The following is an 18,834-nucleotide window of genomic DNA, read 5'->3' as shown; positions in this document are numbered from 1 at the left end:
AAAAGCAAACAAACACCCAGTCAGACAGCAAAGCAAAAACAAACTGAGGGACGGTCTGGATCACATGCTTGCTGCTTTTCCAGAAATGTCACGCTGGTAAGATCACACAGAAAAAAAAAAGAAAAAAAAAATTATATTTTAACCACAAAAACACAGATGCCCAGTCAAGCTGTAATCTTGGAGCAAAACATCTTCGTCCCTTTTGGAAGAGGAAATGCAGGCTAAATTACAGAGCACTTGAACTCTGCACTTCATTAGCTACTTCCCAACTGGCAATTCCAACTAGTGAACCCAAAACTTAAGCACAAACCTTGACGGTTCAGATGCACCCAGACCTAGCCAACACATTTGGCTTTTTTTCAGGGTCTTCAAAATGCTCTTAAAAACAAAAAACAGAACAGCATCAAAGTTCTCAGCAGAAAGGTCTTAGGGCTTTTTACACCTGTGCATTTTACCCCAGTTAAACCGAAATCAAGCTTTTTTTCTCTCTTGGTGCGATTTGGTGCGTTTGAGTAGATGTGGACACCCTTGAAAGGAGGTGGTCTCATACTCCGCAAGTTTGAGGTAAACTAGATACTGAAGTGGAGATTAACCAGATATATTAACCAGATTATTACTACAGCAATGAATAGCGAATGCCATTTATGCCAATGGTTGATGTGAAATGTCACAAATATATGCACTTGTCCAGAATACAGGACCTTCTTCCTGCATTTACTTTCTAGCCCCCTGCCCAGACTAATGGTCTGACTAATAAGCAGAAAGAGTGTTCTCACATGGTTTGTTTTAACACATTTTGATTTGAAGCATTTCTGAGTGGAGAAGGAATAAAATTTTGTGTTTAATGGTACCAGTGTGCTGGAATGACCATTTACGGAGAGTTCTTCTGGCTACGTCACGCGTCTTTACATACTTTTGTCACACAGCCTCTAAAAGAGGATCCGGATCAGTTTTACTGAACGCGAGCAGCTGGTGGAGCAATGGAGACTTCAGAAGGGGAAACTCAGACCATAGCTCTTTCACCCATAGTAAAAACAAAGAAACGAAGGAGTGAAGTTTCTGACTGAGACGCGCTTTCACTCTCTCTCTGACTGAACATAACCTGGAATCAGATTCATCCGCTCTGAAAGGAGATCACCTCACACTCGCCCAGTTTAAAATGATTCGTCCACATGCTTGGTGCAATTCTCAAAAGAGATCAGCTTTACATAACAAGGTTTAATTGCCCTTTGCTTTTTTTAAATCTCCTCCTGGACAGTCTCCTTACAAAAAGCCTATCATAAGAAAATAAATAATGACTTTTACATCCAAATTGAGCTATTAAAGTCCAGTTAGGGCAATTTGGGATTCTGTCATTGAGCTTCACTCCCCTGGGGTTTGCAATAAAAAGGAATTCATAATGAATTTAAAGTTTTTCCTAAGGTTGTTTCTACAGTTCATCTGCACATTTATCACCTGACAAACACATAAAGCTTTTCAATGGGCACCCAAACGTAGCGTTACATTACCATAACAATGCATCCAGTACCAGAGTTAAAAAACAATGCCTAAAACTGCCCTGAACAATCGAGCAGGGCAACTCTATCCTAGCTAACTGCTTAATGCCATCACAACCATGGTGTGCCTGTGGCCTTCATGTTCACATGAAATAATTTCATACCCGTTTACACAATGAAAGAGAGCATGCTTGCCACTCCTTAAGCACACTAATCGAGCGTCACGGGTGGGCGCAGGTGACTCAGCACAGAATAAGCCTGTGAGTATATCAAATGTTGACTAATAGCTTTAGAAAAGCAGAGCATTGCATGTCGCTGCGAACTTTCAATGTGGTCGCTACATCGGCCGGATGGCGTGACATTGCTTGGATGATGATTAATCCAGATGTGTCAGGCAAGCTCTGTTTCATGACAGACTACATTTTAAATATCACATATCCTGTGAAAACATCGCAGCATCCATAGACACAAACCACAGAAAGCAATCACGCCAATTTCCAGCAATATCCCATCACTATAATTTAGAGACTTTCAGCCTCCGAGTCATAACACTGTTCAGACTACATCCTGGAAAAGTTATTCATGTTGATACTCTGAAAAGGATATTACATTTCATATAATGCCCTGAAAACCTGAAGACTTTATTTGGACCATACATTTCTTCCGGTCCTAATTTTCCCAAAATGAGGGGCCAACTGCAGTCTGACATCAGCTTAGTGAAGAGGGAATGAAAGATTCCTCATCATGAACAGTTAAGAGAGGAAACAGTCTCAAGCCCTGCTTGTGTTTTAATAGTGAGGACAGATTTCAACAGAGCTGCAAAGAACACATAATAAATTAAATCAAGAGCGATGGCTTCAGATTTTCTACACTGTCCTCAATAACTGCATTTTACACAGTGAGGAACATAGTTGCACAATAAAGAAACGAGACAAACACAGCTTATAATATAAGATACATGATATAGCTGTTGGGCAAAAACGTTACATCCCAACTTTTGTTGTTTTTCACACTGTGTCAAACTTTCAAGATGAATGGACCAATAAAAATGTTCCAAAATGACTTTATTGTTTTCTTTAGGCTTATTAGCCCAGAGTCGGCTGTGTGAGAAGAGAGAAAAAAAAAACTGGTTAAAGCTCCACTAGGTAGGATTGAGATTTTGTGCTCGTGGGCTCCCCCTACATTTGTAGAGTGTAATAATTGTTTCAGGCAGATTAGTTTCTCTTTCTCGTTTTCTGGCTTTCACAGTCATATTCAGTCTCTTTCCAGCTTCTGCCAGAGTGTCTGTATGTTAGTTTGTAAAGAATGAACCAGTAGTCCTTGTAGAACTGTTAGAACTAAAGGTCGGAAAGCAGGTCGCAGTTCTTGCAAGCGTTAGTCGCGGCTGCCTCGGAAAACTTACAGAGTCTGGTTTGAGCTTAGAGGAGCTCCGGCACAGACACAGAGCACCGCTATTCCTCCTATTACACCTAAATGTAGAGCTGCAGTGAGTTTCAAGCTGTAATTTTACTTTTTTAAAAAGATCAAAAATCAAGAAAATCCTACCTAGTGCTGCTTTAAGTTCACACTTTTACATTCTACTTAGTTAAATTACATTTACTAATGTGTTCCGCATAATTTATCATCTTTGGTATAAGTTTACTCATTTACAAATGGCTGTTTTTTTTAAGCTGGATGTTTTAAGCTGTACAGGGCTGACATAGTAACATTAGCTAAATTAACATAGCCTTAGCATTATTTGTTTACCATGCTAAATACATCTTTCCTTCAACATAGTACTTCCAAAGTGCTGCGTAGTTCGTTATAGCACATTAAGGAATCTAACATTATGCTTGGGGTCATACAGGCCCATCTAAGTTTTCAATGACGTCTGAAAGCTCAGTGTTTATAGGAATAAGAGACCAAAATGTGAAAGGACCCATTGCTACAGACAAACCTTCTCTAACCCTCACAGTACTGGCAGTACACACAGCCATACCACTATACCACTATGTTGAGACTGGCTTGCCTTGGAAGTACAAGATAGGTGTTGAGTGCACATTAATAAAACACAGGCCTCCACAGTGTTCACAAGAGGTCTAATTTACCGTACCAACAGTCTCAACACCTCATTGTCTCATTATTACTATCACTGACAAACGCCATGTATGACAATGGAGTGCAAGGTCATGATCAGCAACTCAAATCTATCAACAGTAACAAAATCACATGCAAATTAGACAACGTTACCCCGCATGACTTAAAGTCACTTAATTAAACCAGTCTGGCGTGACAAAAATCAATCATCATAATCAATCCTGGCATGATTAACCAGCACTCTCTGTGCTCACCCAGTGGATCAAATGAGCTGTTGTGTTCACTTTCAGAAATGGAAAAAAAACAGAAAGGTCTGCTCAACTTTTTAACCCTTTGCACAAGAACCTTCTTTTCTGATCTGAGCTCAGTGAGCCTTATCATCTGGTGCATCTTATATATGAATTTTACCAGTCAGGTTGTAAGGAGCAGTAAAGCCACTCTGCTGAAGTACAGTGTTATACAGGAGTTTCAGTTTAGTTCTCCAGCACAGAGACTCGAGACTGGATCAGTATTACCATTATCCGCTAAACACGCTAAGCGCTAGTTTTTTTTGCTGTTTAGAGGTAATTATTATCAGCCTGTAGCCTGCTGCTCACCCCGGCTAGCACTGCTGGTGCAGCATTAGCATAAGCGGTAGCTCATTTGCCGTTCAGAGGTGAGTATTACAATCCTGTGCGCCTTATGTATGAAAATAGACCAGAAAATAGACATTTATTGATAGTGTGCCTTATAATTGGAACAATTTATACTGTGAAAAATGCAATATTCTCAGTTCTTTAAAACTTCCAGCAGCACTGCTGTGTCAGATCCACAAGTGTCAGCACAACACACTACTAACACACCACCAACATGCCAATCAGTGTCCTTGCATTGCTGAGAATGACCCCAATATAATGAACCCAAATAATATCTGCTCTGTGCTGGTCCTGACCACTGAAGAACAGCGTGAAAGGTGGTTAACAAAGATGGATATAAAACAGATGGACTTCATTGTGTAACTATTTAACTACAAAGTGCTTCTATGTGGTCAGTGGAGCAGAAAATTTAAGACAGTGTAGAAACAGACCATTGGAACCCAATGTCTTATCACTCATGTAAATAGACACTTACCTAAGCTGAGACTGTAATTTCCCCGCTTTGCTGACGAAGTCTTCCCAGATTGGATAACTGCTCTGTAAACACACAAAGGGTACAAAACTGGTCAGTTATTGATCATATAAAACAATTTTAACCTCCTAGGACCATTAAATTTATATCAAACTTATATCATTAAAAAACATTAACAAGAGTTGAACAAGCTCTAGCTTGGATGTAAGATCACAACTTTACAACATCCAATTTAACAACATATACATCCACATTTTCTTTAAAATACGCATGCTTAATCTAGGTTACCTTGTTATAAAGCTGAAATGGTAGTAACCACAAATTCATTAACATAGTTGTAGACACACTCAAAGGAACATTGTTTACAGCTATGAGTTTTTTGGACTTTTTGCAAAAGAGTGGCATAAACAAACCTTACACTATGATTGTATCGAGTTTTACTAAAGCGAAATACACAAAAAAAAACTGATCCCAACTCTTCATCCAAAGCTACTTGACAAGAGAAAAATGACAGGCACTGGCAGCTCGTATGTCAGTGACTCCAGGAATGTGACAGCATGCAACTCAATCTGCTTAAGGTGAAAGAGAAAGGGACAGTGAGACAACCGCCCCCCAAGATGGGCCTCTTTAGTAAAGGGTCCAGTCATCACATGTTTCTGCCGGCTGCTGACCTGGGATCAGTTCCACATCCCTGCACACATTAGGGTTTGTGTGGGACTTAAACTTAACTTGTCCATGGTGCAGATATTTGGTGAGAACAAAACTACTAAAAAAAAAAAGAAAAAAAGTCACATTTGTATAACATGTAAAGTTTCTGCATGAGCAAAGCTACGAGGTGGGACAGCTGGGATATCTGATCTGAGATCAGTGGCATTATTCTTCTATTCTTTATGAATGAAGGCCAGCGAGGCTTTGCAATGACTGCTAAATATTTCACGGCTCTGGAAAGTTTACCCCCTGCGGAGGTCCAGCACAACAGCAGCAACAATGGACCATCTCAATGTAATGCAATGCAAAAGGGCTGCTTCACTGAGCCTTCCAGGTTTATCTTTGTTCTTACAGCTCCACTGAGCCCTCTACTAATCTATATCTAAACTCTTTTCAGTATCAGTACATAATGCTTATATTCATCCATTGTTGGAAAATAGTAAAATCAGTACATGATGTGTTCCACAGTGGGACAAAATATCATATCAGCAAAGATTTGGCCCCATCATTTGAAACATCGCACATTTGGTCCCTGTGTTTGGTTCATGGATGGGAGTTGGGGTGTACAATATGTTATAACACTGTAGGATATCTCACTATTGATGTAGAACATGATAAATTTAGATTCTGGCCTTGGTTCCATTCATTTTTCTCAGTTTAAGAAGTAGCTTTGGATATAATCCGGCTTAGCACCCAAACATCCCTTTCAGACAGCTTTCTCTTGCGTCCACAGTTAATCCTGTTGGATGTGGTTCGTATGCTGACATTACCCTGGATACTGTGGCTCTAGAAACATCACAAAGACTTGCTGTTTTGGTCACAGATGTGCCAGCAAGACGTGCACCAACAATTTGTCCTCTTTTGAACTCTGGTATCTCACCCATAATGCTGTGTGCATTGCAATATTTTGCGCAAAACTCTGCTCTAAAATGACAGGTGTTTCAGTTTCATTGTCCAACCCCTGAATATACATATATGATGCATTTTACAGCCCTATATGGGAGTCCAGGAGAGTATAATTGACCTCAATGCAAATAGGCTCAGAATAATGCTACCCAGAATAATGTTCTCCTCCAAGCATATTCAGCCATCAAATTATGCTGCAATAATGATAGTACAAAAACACAGCTGCCCTAATCTCTCCCCAAGGAAGCATATGCCAGCCAATCTTCACTCTCTCAATGCTAATAGCATTTTGTGGGGAAGAAGAGAACTGGCAACAATCAGGGAAAAGAACATTTGGAGGAAAAATGGACAGCACATGACCACAGGAACACAATTTGCACAAACATACCATGGCTGTACACTTAGTTCTTAACAGCAAGGCCACACAGTTTTAGATTACAGATACCTTAGTTACAGGCTGATCTTATGTTCACCCACACACAAGGTGATTCATTCGCTGACGTGCGGACATAAATCCGACTGTGTACCATTAAACAAAACAACTCCCCTGCAAAGATGATTAAGTCCAATGTTTCCCAACGCCATCAGATATACGGTGACCGGCTTAATCAGCACCTGTCGTTCCTCCCAGTTTAGTTCTGTCCACATGCAGGATTTTTGGAGACCTTGGAGGTCACAGGAATTCCAGTACTGATTTCTGACTTGACCTTTGACCAGTGATCATTAAGCCCCAGAATGTGTACAGGAATGTGCCACGTGCCAGTTCCAAAATATGATGTCAAATTCATTCCAACATATTTTTTTCTGGACTATTCCAGCTCATAGCACACCTGTCCAATGCCCACAGCATTTTGATTTTGTGCGAATCAGTGATCAAGTAAAGATGAAAAATCATTCTGACAACAACTTTATTTTGCTTTTAACACAAACATACACACATACTATGAATTACAGACTAAAACTTATAAATTTGCAGATGCACACATTTTTTTTATCAGTTTTTTTTTTCATTTTAGCCCAAAAGTGTCCCAAACAATTAGGTATAGCTTTTTTTCCAACTGAGAGATGCAGACTGTAGAGATGCAGAGCCCATGGTGAAGTATGTGATACAGACCTTTTAAATTTTGTGTAAAGTTCCATAAAGCATTCTGTCCATCATTTTAACTCATGAAGTGAGCATCACAGGACATCACAGGACAGTTTGTGAATGTGTGTTCATACATTTGATCTTATCTAGAATGTAGGTGAGCTGGGTTAGTGCTGGAGATAAATCTAGCTCCTTTTAAAAGTGTATTTTTGCTTCTACACCTCTGTTCCAAGCATTTTAACAATTTAAAAGCTTTAATTAAATGATTTACAACCCATATAACTAGTTCTGAAAATGGTGTTTCTTCACTTATGTTGCATCAGAATTTCAACCTTAAAATATTTACAGTCATTTGCCCACAATAAAAAAACATGAATGAGCTCCTCAATTAATTTAACTGATTCAATTTCAATTGGGTATCAATATTTAGAAATGAGTTTGTGCTCTTACGAGTTTAGAACTTAGAACTCAAAGCTGTTTTTTACTGAGAACTAAGCACCAGAATCCAGTTTACATTTTTAAAATTAAACTGGCTTCAGGGCGGTTATTTAAATTTGTCGACTACAAATTGCATTGTCGACTAATCATTAATTTTGTAACAGTATCGCATTAAACAGTGCTTGGGACAACAGCGTTTGGGAGAAAAGGGCAATGGCAGATGTGTAAATAGCTTAATCACACAGTTTACAGTTAACTTAGTCTGTGTCTCCAAAAGTGCCCAAACACAACATATTACATATTTACTCACTAAATATTAGTACTTTCCATGTTTTAGAGATGGAGAACATGGCAGAAATAATTATTGACTAATCAACTAATCGGAAAAATAACCATCAGATTACTCCACTACCAAAGTAATCATCAGTTGCAGCGCTAGTTGGCTTTAGTTAAGCTTTACTTCTGGTTAGTTCAAACCGCTCATATCACTTGTGCATATTTTTAACTGTATTAAACCTGGCTTTATGCAGATAAAAGAGGAAAGCTGTGTTGTTTTGGGTCAGTGTAACGTTTAGCAGTTTAATTTTCTGACTGTATCAAGCTAAATTCGAAAATGGAAAACTGGGTAAAAACTTAATAATTAGTTTTTTCCATTCAGTAGAGTGAAAAAGAAATGGGTTTTCATCCAATTGTTCAATTACCGGTATATAGTTTTTCAGTTTAGACTTTGGCAAACAGAATTTCAAGAAAAATGAAAAGGTGAATCTTTTCTCGATTTTCAGATTTAACCATTTTTGTATCTTGTAACACAAATCTGATCATGTAATCCTTGCAAAATGCAAAAATGGAAAAATATGAAAATAAATAACAGATTCATTTTTTATTTTTTTCTGAAAATCCAATTGTGAGATGAAGAGAAGAAAAAAAAATAAAATTGGGGATGAAAACTAATTTCTTGTACACTGATCTACATAAAAAACTAATTACATACAATTTTCTATTTTTGCATTCAGGTAAAAAAAAAAAACTAATAAACCTTACCCCGACCATTTTGCATTATTGTCTCAGTTACATCAGCATTTGGCGAGCAAAACAAAACTCAGAACTGAGTAAAAAGTAAACAGCTGAAAATTTCTCAGTGGCTGCTGAACTGAACAGCTGCTTGCCATGGGCATTCGTTAAATAGCGTAGTTAAACTAGCGTTAACACAACAAACTCTTATTTAACTAGCAAGCTAGGTTAGCTAGTCGGGTTACGACTCAACCAAAAGAATAACTGCAAGTTAGTAAAGCTATCATAATAATCATTAGAATGAAAAGGTTAGTTACAGTTACAGAACTGAGCTTTACCTTCATGTCAGCGATGATTGTTTGAAAGAGCCCTCCGAGGGCACTGCACTCTTTTTCTATCACCGTCTCCATTCTTCACCATCAAAAAACACTTAAGAAGGAGAAAATAAGATTACAGCCTTCCTGCTTCGAAAAAATGAGGGGAATTTAGTGTTTTTCCAGTCGGTTTGTGACTCAAATATCCAGCAAGTCTGAAAACAACAACAAGCCCTCCTCGAGCCGCCGCCGCTGTATCGCTATGAGACGGTGAGCTATAGAAAACACCGGACTGCGCGATTCATAACTCCTCTCTCTTCCCGCGACGAAAACACTTCCATAACTGCTGTAAACAGCATGACTGGCGCCAGTCCGCGCACCTCAGAGACAAAGACTAATATCGTTTAAAAATTCGGTAAGTTAAAAAATAATTCGGATCAGATTCAAACAAGTACGAGCGCTCTGTTTCCACTCCGACTCTGCAGCCCGGAGCAGCTGATGCTGTGGCAACGACGTAAAACCCGGGGGCGGAGCACGTTCACTCGGAGCGGAGCGCTGATGCTGGGAAGCCCCGCCCCTTACTAAAGGTCCAGGCAGGGTGTGTCTTAAATTGAGTGCTGTGTGTATTAGCCTACTGTATAGCTATAATATCTATCTAGGACAGGAAACTGAGTCACCTGATTAGGAAACAAAGATGACTAGACTAAACTAATATGTTTTAATGGTCCAGTCTAAAACCCAGCATTACCTGGATTTACAGACACCAGAATTAAAGTGTAAAGACAGAGCCTGTCTAATAACAAAACTCATCATGGCCACACAGAAAAATTCAAGGCAATAAATAATTGTTTTCTCTAATAAGTTTTTTGTAATACTAAGCATTGTAAATATAAGATAATTTAGTGTATTTTAGGAATAATGCTCTTAATTACTCTTACTTTTAATTTTCACATAACAAAAAATGAACAGTCACTGACTTAGTACCTGGCTTGCTGACTTAGTATCTCAAAAGAATGATATAGTATCTCAAAATAATAAGTTATCTCAAAATGATGAATTAGTATCTCTAAATAAGGTGATGATGAGAACAGACAGAATATAACTGCTTAAAAACATAGAATATATAAAATAGGCAATTTGACAATAAACTGAATCAATTTCTAGTTATCTTTTCTTTATGCTACAGTTATTATCGGAAGATTTTTGTAAAACCTCTAGAATAAAGTTAAATACAGAGCTTCACTGCTACGATGTTATAGTACAAGTATGGACTCGGCCTGAATATAGTTGCCTGTTGGCGCCACCTGGTGGCAAAAATCAGCGCTACAAAGGAAAAGACACTCCACCAGAGCATTAGTGGCGACGAGACTTTCCACAGCAGCATCTACTCATAATCCACCACACCTACTATCGACATAGTATCTTAAAATAAAGACATAGTTTCTAAAAATAATGAGACCGTATCAGAAAATAATGACATAGCATGCCCAAAATGTATTTTTTTCTGTCCGCTGCTCACTGTTATCAGCTCGCATCACATAGATGTGTTCTTTAGGGCTCTGTATCTTTTTCAATTTTTCAATATCGATATTGATACGATACTTTGAATTTGAAACGATACCCAAATTATACTTTATTTGATACCTTTTTCTTTATCGTAACAAAAAAAAATACAAAAAGAAATAATTATTCTCACACAGTCTGCATGAGTAATCTCATTCTCATACTGTCACCAGGAGAGTCTCCATCTTTCTTGTTTGAACAAAAACTATGAGCATGTTTTTGGTGCTTTATTAGGATAAATAACAACAGCATTATTTGTGCTTAATCTAAAAATCTTTTCTCTAGGCTTACTGCTCAATGCATTTCAGATTTTAAGAATTCTTTTTAGGAAATATCCGCAAAAAATGCTTTCTCTTTCCTTACTGATGGTATCACATGTGGCTCCAGTCTATACTGGCTGCTGCTTCTATAATTTTGACAATAACAATAATAAACAATTGTTTTGCATTACTCAAAAATGTGTTTGTAAAAGTCTTATATTGTACAAGCCTACGCTTCTTAAAAGATAATTGGTTTCTCAAAATGTTAATAGAAACTATATATTTAGGGCATAAAAATTTAAATCACCAGCAGAAAATATAATACAGTGCACCTATTTCTTAAGCGTTTATTAAAGGGTATTTAAATGTACATAAAAAATAAGTAGCCATGACTTACTAAGGCATGGGAATGAGATCCTGAGGAGTAGCCACTACTTATTAAGGCATGGGAATGAGATCCTAATGTGTAGAAACAAGATAATAAAGGCGTAGGAATTAAATAATTACGGCGTCGCCACGACTTATTAAGGTGTTGAAATGAGTTAATAGCTGTGCACAATATGACTGCCTAAGGAAGTTAAACGGGTCTGCAATACTGTCTGCGTCTGAGCCCATCAGCTTTTATTATTAGAATTATTTCATATCTCATTGCAAGAGACTTCAAAATATCACCATAATTCATTCCAAGATCAAAATAAAAAGAAACCAATTTACTCTCTTTTTTCTTAAGAAAGATTATCCCTGGATTAAAGGAGCTTTGATGTAATATTTAGTATTCTTCATAGGCATTTATTTACAGAAAAGCAAGCTTTATTGTTCTCTGACTACAACTTAATTATCTAGCTCCCAAGCCAGAATAAGTTGTGGCCACAACTTGTCTCATTCCTACTTATTAGGCTCTTATTCCCATGCATTAATAAGTCTAATAAAATGACTAACATGTATTTAGAAGAAAAGTAAATATACAGGTACGTTTTCTTTGCATTTTAGTGAAATACTTAAGTATTTTTTTAGTATTAATGTAATATCGCAGACAAGTTGCTAATTAATTACTATTTTTAATTTGAGTTTTTAGCTGTTTAGCTTTATTCACTCTGTTCATTGAGGTCTCACTCGCGGGCACCCTCTAGCGTTGTGCAGAATGAACCACATATAATACAGTAGCTGCAAGGATTCATATGTGTTCTAATTCCACCCTTTATGAAGTCTGCGCACTTACTAGTGTGTCTAGTAAGTACACGAGTGTACGTATTGGGACACAGTTCGTGGCGCCGGGGCGAGCACGTCACGTTTCACCTTGTATGTGTAGTGTTTGGGTTTGGTGTGGGCAGACTGCAGCGTGCTGAGCTGAGCTGAACGTGGTTATGTTCAGTGTGGAAGTTTTAATACAGTAATTAAACTTCCCCTCGGCCGCTATGAGGAGGTTAATCTTGCCCGTATCTGTGTTCGGCACTGTGTGCGGATGCGCTGTTTTACTGAAGTAAGTGAAGTATTGCTAAGTTAGCTTAGCTTTACTGTTTCACTGTGTGTTCTTGGGCACTGCAGCCAGCAAAAGTTTTGTTGGAGCTATTTGGGAAAAAGCGTGGCGTATGAGGTTCGCTGCCAGCGCTCCAGTACTGTGTGTATGGAGGAGCTATTGGATAAAGCAGCTGTTGGTCAAACGTTTGGACACCCCACACCGTAGCAAACGATGGGACCCATTTCAGATGCGCAACCAATAATTTGTTTCCTTTAGGAAATGAACTTTTCTAGTTAGATTAATCATATTATTGTTATAATGGGATAATTGAGATTGTACATCTTTACAAATAGAAGCTGTGAGATGTGGAATGTCTAAGTGGATAGACATTTGCTTCTGAAACCTGTAAAGAACTCTTCTATGGCAGTAATTTTCATATTTTACACCTTTCCTTAACTGATACACCAGGATGTTGCACTGTGTTTAATATAAAAGCTGCGTTTAAAGGTTAAAGGGGGCTGCTTACTTTTCTTTTTTTTTAAATTAAATGTAAAGGATTGTATGTCACTGTAAATAGTGATGTGTGTTCACAAACAAACAACTAAAGTAAATAACTAAAAATGGTACTCAATCACATATTTGACGATTATTAAGATTATTATGTTTTACAATATCACATAGCCCTTATGTAAAGTCTTTAAACATAAAACAAAACCAACATATTTGGATCAGTGGATGGTTGGTAACCCATTGAATGACTTATGTTGGTTTTGCCTTTTCTGCTGAGAGACATTGATATTTAACTCCTATTACAGTCCAATAACCGTGATGATTTGTCTGTTCGCATCCAGCAAGTTATGTTTCCATTTGTTTTTCAGAAAACACAATCAGAATCAGACCTTTGGTTTGTTATTGTTATTCTGCTTAAATGAAAACAAATTAAATGCTCTAAAAGCAAAACACACGTTTCCTGGTAAGTATGGTTTAATGGGTCCATTAAAAGCCTGGAAAATAAAATAAAAATATCAAACTTGTAATGAGGAGAGCAGAAAGGTGAGCCAAGAACTACACGGAATTAGAAGCCAAATAAAAATCTCCCAAACCAGAATGGACTGATTAATTTCTGGTACATTTATTAAGTGTTATTTAATATGGATCAAACTCTCCTCTCAGTTCAGCATTTATATTAACTCATTGCAAAATGTATTACCATGACAGACTCTGTATAGTATCTATATGATAAAAGACATCTTCACTCAAAGCAAAGCTGGACTGCTAATGAAGTTATCATGGCTTATCACTTACTGGACTAAAAGCACATATATGAACATCTAATATGACCGTGTCAAACAAAACCTCTCCTACCAGGAAAATAGCCAATGAGCTGTCCTGGTGTTAAATGACCATTACCATTGACCAGACATTTACTTTACACCTCTTTTCTTTTTTGTTATTTAAAAGATGTAAGCTCAAATGTAAAGCACGCTGTTATATATTCACGTAGGTCTATATGTCAGCATGTGTGTCAGATACTTTTACAATAAGCTCATAACACAACACCTTGCTCACTTCAGGAATCGTGTCACTGGAGGTCCATGTCCGAGTAAAGCAAAGATCACTGGGAAGACGGTGGTCATAACTGGAGCCAATGCGGGTATTGGGAAGGAGACCGCCCGGGAGCTTGCCAAGCGAGGTACAGATCTGGATATGAATGGGAAAGCCACTGAGTTTTGTTAAGGTTCTTTATACGTTAAAGCAGTAAAGAAAAATTATTTATTGTAGTTCATACCTTCTTTATAGTGGTGTTCTTAGAAACCAGCTTTGTTTAATTTACAGGTATTTACAGGTATCTAGCATATATATATGCCAAACTCAGCTTTCAGTCAAGCATTTATTACTGGACTGCAAAATGTACCACCAGGACAGATGCAAACTACTTATATCATCAACTATAAAATAAATTTTCACTCAAACCAACCCTGAAACGCTGTTAAAATTCTTATTGTTCACTGGACTAAAAGCAAATATCTGAACACTCCTTTACCCCCAAAGCCTGTACATAACATAACCTCTCCTGCCAGGAAAATTAGCCAATGATCTGTCTTGGCATTAAGATTCTATTACTACTACAACCTCCACTGTGACAGTTGTCTCAGTTTCTTTAAAATAAAATTTCATGCATAAATTGAATAAAAGACAATGTAATTAATGTGAAAAGCTGTTTTATGTTAGAATTTGCATTTTTTTCTCATTGGCTGTTACCCACTGTTACCATGTGTTCACTCCAAATGTGTATCTTGTGGGTGTGTTTGAGGCCACTTGCATTGTCACATGTAGGGCACATGTATACAGCTCTGGAATAAAATAAGAGACCACTTAAAAATTATGAGTTTATTTTAATTTACCAAATTGAAAACCACTGGAATATAATCAAGATGGATGATCACAAACCATTAAAACCAAGCTGAACTGCATGAATATTTGCACCAGGAGTGGCATAAGGTCATTCAAAAGCAGTGTGTAAGACTGGTGGAGGAGAACATGCCAAGATACATGAAAACTGTAATTTAAAAACAAGGGTTTTTCCACCAAATATTGACATAATTTGTTCTTTGGTTATTCAGTTACTTACATTAACAAAAACTGTCTTCTCTTGTTTTTTGGGTAGGTGGCAGGATTATTATGGGCTGTCGGGACATGGAAAAATGTGAAGCTACTGCACGTGAAATCAGAGGGTCCACGCTGAACCCTCATGTTTATGCAAAACACATTGACTTGGCTTCGGTGAAGTCGATACGCAGCTTTGCTGAAAAGATCAACCGAGGTAGGACACATACTGACACGTGTGTTAGACTTGTTAGACTGGACACTATAATTAATGTATATGTCTTGCTATTATATTATTTTCCAAATAAAAATAGTTATCATGGGTAGCACAATAAACATTAGTGTAAGTGGTGTGAAGGGCCTCCTTTCGATCTCAAAACAGCTTAATTTTTTGGGCATGGATTCCACAAGGTGTTAAAAACACTTTTCTGATATTCTGATCCATGCTGATATGATTGCTTCACACATTTCCTTCAGTTTTTAGGTGAAATGTTGGGCTGTGAATCTCCTGTTCTGTCAGATTCCAAAAGTGTTTCATTGGATTCAGATGCATTGACAGGGAAGGCCAGCGAAAAATACTAAACTTAAAACCAGTTAAAACATATTTACTGTCACTGAGAATTATTGTGCTGTAATTCTCAGGGGATGAGAAGTTTTAGAAATACTCAAACCAGACTATCTGACACAAACAATCAAGGCATGTTAAAAATCATATTTTCTGGTTTTAATGATTTATGTGGACATTGGCTAATGCTACTGACCTGTATTTGCATGAATGCTGCTACATGGCATAGGTAATTAAAACTTGTGAATAAATAGATGTAAATGTCTTTCCAATACATTGTGTAATGTGTGTGTGTGTGTGGAATTGTTAATGGTGCATCACAAAAACATGATTTGGAATGGGATGTTTATTACAGCCGCTCTGCAAAAAAAAAAACATTGTAAATTGAGACGTAAATGCTTAAATTAAGCAAAAACATCTGCCAATGGGGAATCGCAAAGTCTCAAAATGAGTGAAGTAAGACTTAAATCAAGCAAAAATCACTTATTTTGTGGCGTACATTTGTACACAAGAATCAGATTAACTTGACTTGTGCTTATTCAAACAAAGGTGAAAATTCTAAGTAAGACTGAATAAGATAATTATTTCTAAAGTAATTAAAACAATCTTACACTTATAGTGTTTAGTAAGATAAAAAATCTTATTGATTACCTTGAAAATAGCTAATTTCACTTATATTAGTTCCCATATGTAGAGTGTAAAGACTGTGTATCCACACATTCATAAACAATACAGATAGATAATCTCCATCTGCACATGTTCCTAATTCTTAAACACCAGGTCTAAACTGGCTCTTTATCTCACAGAGGAGAAAAGAGTGGATGTCCTGATCAATAATGCTGCTGTGATGAGGTGTCCTGCAGGAAAGACTGAAGATGGGTTTGACACGCAGTTCGGAGTCAACTACCTCGGTAAGAACAAAGTGAGACATAACCTGAAACACATTTATCCAGAAATCTAACCTAAAATCATGAAGTGTGAACCTGCTAAGCTTTAAATAAACTGCTATTATATAGCATTAAGCTTTTTTAGAAAAGTGTTATCATGGATATACATTTCATTCATGGTTCTCACAGCAGTTAATTAATATTTCATGAGAAGTTCTCCTTTTACTGTCTAGATAGTGATTTAATAAAGCTGCTAAAATAAAATTTGATATATATCTTAACATGATGTGTATTTGTGGGACATGATTGGATAGATTGAATGGCATACAGCTGACTGATGCCAGTTAATATTGCATTATTTAAAATTTCACAAAACCTCATTATTTTTATTTAAAAAAAACTCATTCTTTTTTCATTTGTTCACCCTAACATTGTCAAATTTGTCATAATTGAATGATAAATGGACCAAAAGACATATTTTCTGACTTCTGATCATGTTAAAAAGCCCTTTTTCTTATCCTGTAAAGTTATCTTTTGGGGATTTTGGGGATCTTTTGGAATTATTTTGTACACAAAAAGTGTTGTACCAGAATAAGTTTTATACTTTAGATTCGTCTAAGTACCACATTTAGCTTTGATGACAGAACACTTGTATTTTAATCTCAGTGTCTTTATGTGGTAGAGTCATAAGGAATAGTGGAATCGTTTTCTCAGCGTCTTGAAGGAGTTTCTGGTGCTGAAAAATAGTTGCTGCTATTCCTTCACGTAGTGAAGCTCCAGCTCATCCCAAATCACCATCTCAGTTGATCAGGTTTAGATCAGGGGATTGGGGAGGTCAAATTTACTGTGTAATTCCATATGTGTCCCTTAATTGTTTTCATGTATTTAATATTAATCTACAATTTAGAAAATAAATTAAATAAAGAAAAACATTAAATAAGAAGTGTGACTGGTACTGTATGTCAGTGAGGATTATGTTCTAGTAAATTTAAATTTGCTAAGTGATTGGTCACTCATTGTTTTTTTCTGTCCTGTCCTAGGGCATTTCCTCCTGACCAATCTCTTGCTGGATAAATTGAAGGACTCCGCCCCCAGCAGGGTGATTAACCTGTCATCTGTAGTGCACATTCTCGGGGAGATTGATTTTACGGACCTGAACTGGGACAGGAAGAAGTTTGACACCAAGAAAGCGTACTGTCAGAGCAAGCTTGCCATCATCCTCTTCACAAGAGAGCTCGCCCGCAGACTTGAGGGTGTGTTGGATTATGTTTTTTGTGACTATTTGTGTTTTATGGCGTTTTGTTCATTTCACATAAGGAAAAGTACTACATTCTCTATGTGCTGTGTGTCTTTTAGGTACAGGAGTTACTGTAAATGCTCTGCACCCTGGAGTTGTGGCCACAGACCTTGGTCGACACACTGGAATGCACCAGTCTCAGTTGTCCAGCACTGTACTCAGTGAGCGAAAAGTGGTTACGTTAAAATAAAGTGGTTTGTAAGTAAATATTTAATAGATCTTGTTTACCCCATTTCTTTGTGTCTCTCTGTCCTCAGGTCCGTTTTTCTACCTATTGATAAAGTCAGCTGAACTTGGTGCACAACCCAGCGTCTATCTGACTGTAGCAGAGGAGCTGGAGGGAGTTACTGGGTGCTACTATGATGTGATGACTGAGAAAGAGCCTGCACCTCAGGCTCTGGACCAAGAAGTGTCAGTCAGACTCTGGGATATCAGTGCATCAATGGTCGGCCTAGAAACCACTGTTTCTGTGCCAGCCTCTTCAGAGGCAGCAAGGACAGTAAAACACAATCTGCCTGCAGCAGCTGACAACATGACAACTATGACAACATCATGAACCTGACAAGAGGAACCAGGGAGACTGGATGGTGCTGCATTGGTTCAGTTGTAGTACGAATGGATGGACTCTACTGATACCCAACTGGGATTTTTGTTTGTTGGTCTAATGCTGTGTTTAAGTGCTTATCTGAAGGTTGTGTGTGTAATTTACAAGTAATACAAACTGTATTTTTCAGTTTTTTACACCACTGAAGGCAGACTCAAGATGTGTGTCTTATCACAGGTGAGGGTCCGTTAATGGAGCATCATCATGAAAACTCTTTTTTGCTCCCTATGGAAAAGACAATTAAACTAGTTTTTACCATTGGCTCAGTCTTTAGACTGGCCAACATTTATTAGGAATGTCTCGACAAAAACATGAGTACAGTTTGATTCTGTGTGAGCATGGATGTATTGTATTACAAGAATATACTGAAATCATTTAAATAAATGATATATTAATTTTGGCCAATGTTTGAGTGTTTTTTCTCTCTCTCCCACTTCCTGTCTCTGTCT

At 37.5% G+C, this 18,834-nt stretch overlaps 2 protein-coding genes across 12 annotated transcripts in view; one reads left to right on the top strand and one right to left on the bottom strand.

Moving 5' to 3' along the window:
• LOC103035455 (protein MTSS 1) overlaps positions 1-9,657 on the bottom strand; it is an 86,293-nt gene extending 76,636 nt beyond the window's left edge. For all 11 annotated transcript variants that reach the window (XM_007232049.4, XM_007232055.4, XM_007232054.4 and 8 more), the window contains exons 1-2: positions 9,168-9,657; positions 4,683-4,744 (exon numbers count right to left, since the gene is read on the bottom strand). In XM_007232049.4, coding sequence (XP_007232111.1) covers positions 4,683-4,744; positions 9,168-9,239 — 134 coding nt within the window. In that variant the 5' untranslated portion in view covers positions 9,240-9,657. The remainder of the gene's footprint in view (positions 1-4,682; positions 4,745-9,167) is intronic.
• A 2,599-nt stretch (positions 9,658-12,256) lies between these two features.
• On the top strand, positions 12,257-18,785 carry LOC103033641 (retinol dehydrogenase 13). The gene is made up of 7 exons (XM_007232043.4): positions 12,257-12,446; positions 14,000-14,118; positions 15,094-15,249; positions 16,404-16,508; positions 17,525-17,737; positions 17,841-17,942; positions 18,039-18,785. The coding sequence occupies exons 1-7, from the start codon at positions 12,382-12,384 to the stop codon at positions 18,335-18,337; spliced, it is 1,059 nt and encodes a 352-aa protein (XP_007232105.3). The 5' UTR covers positions 12,257-12,381; the 3' UTR covers positions 18,338-18,785.
• Positions 18,786-18,834: the final 49 nt, after the last annotated feature.

Source organism: Astyanax mexicanus, chromosome 6 (genome assembly GCF_023375975.1).
Source record: "Astyanax mexicanus isolate ESR-SI-001 chromosome 6, AstMex3_surface, whole genome shotgun sequence".
In the NCBI taxonomy this organism is placed as follows: Eukaryota; Metazoa; Chordata; class Actinopteri; order Characiformes; family Acestrorhamphidae; genus Astyanax; species Astyanax mexicanus.
This window is presented reverse-complemented; position numbering and strand designations above follow the sequence as displayed.

What these genes read in the sequence shown, in the direction of transcription:
- LOC103033641 (XM_007232043.4), top strand. Translation starts at nt 12,382, where the DNA reads ATGAGGAGGTTAATCTTGCCCGTATCTGTGTTCGGCACTGTGTGCGGA. An exon ending in CCGGGAGCTTGCCAAGCGAG is followed by an intron (nt 14,119 to 15,093) that starts GTACAGATCTGG and finishes TTTTTTGGGTAG; the next exon opens with GTGGCAGGATTATTATGGGC. An exon ending in TGCTGAAAAGATCAACCGAG is followed by an intron (nt 15,250 to 16,403) that starts GTAGGACACATA and finishes TTTATCTCACAG; the next exon opens with AGGAGAAAAGAGTGGATGTC.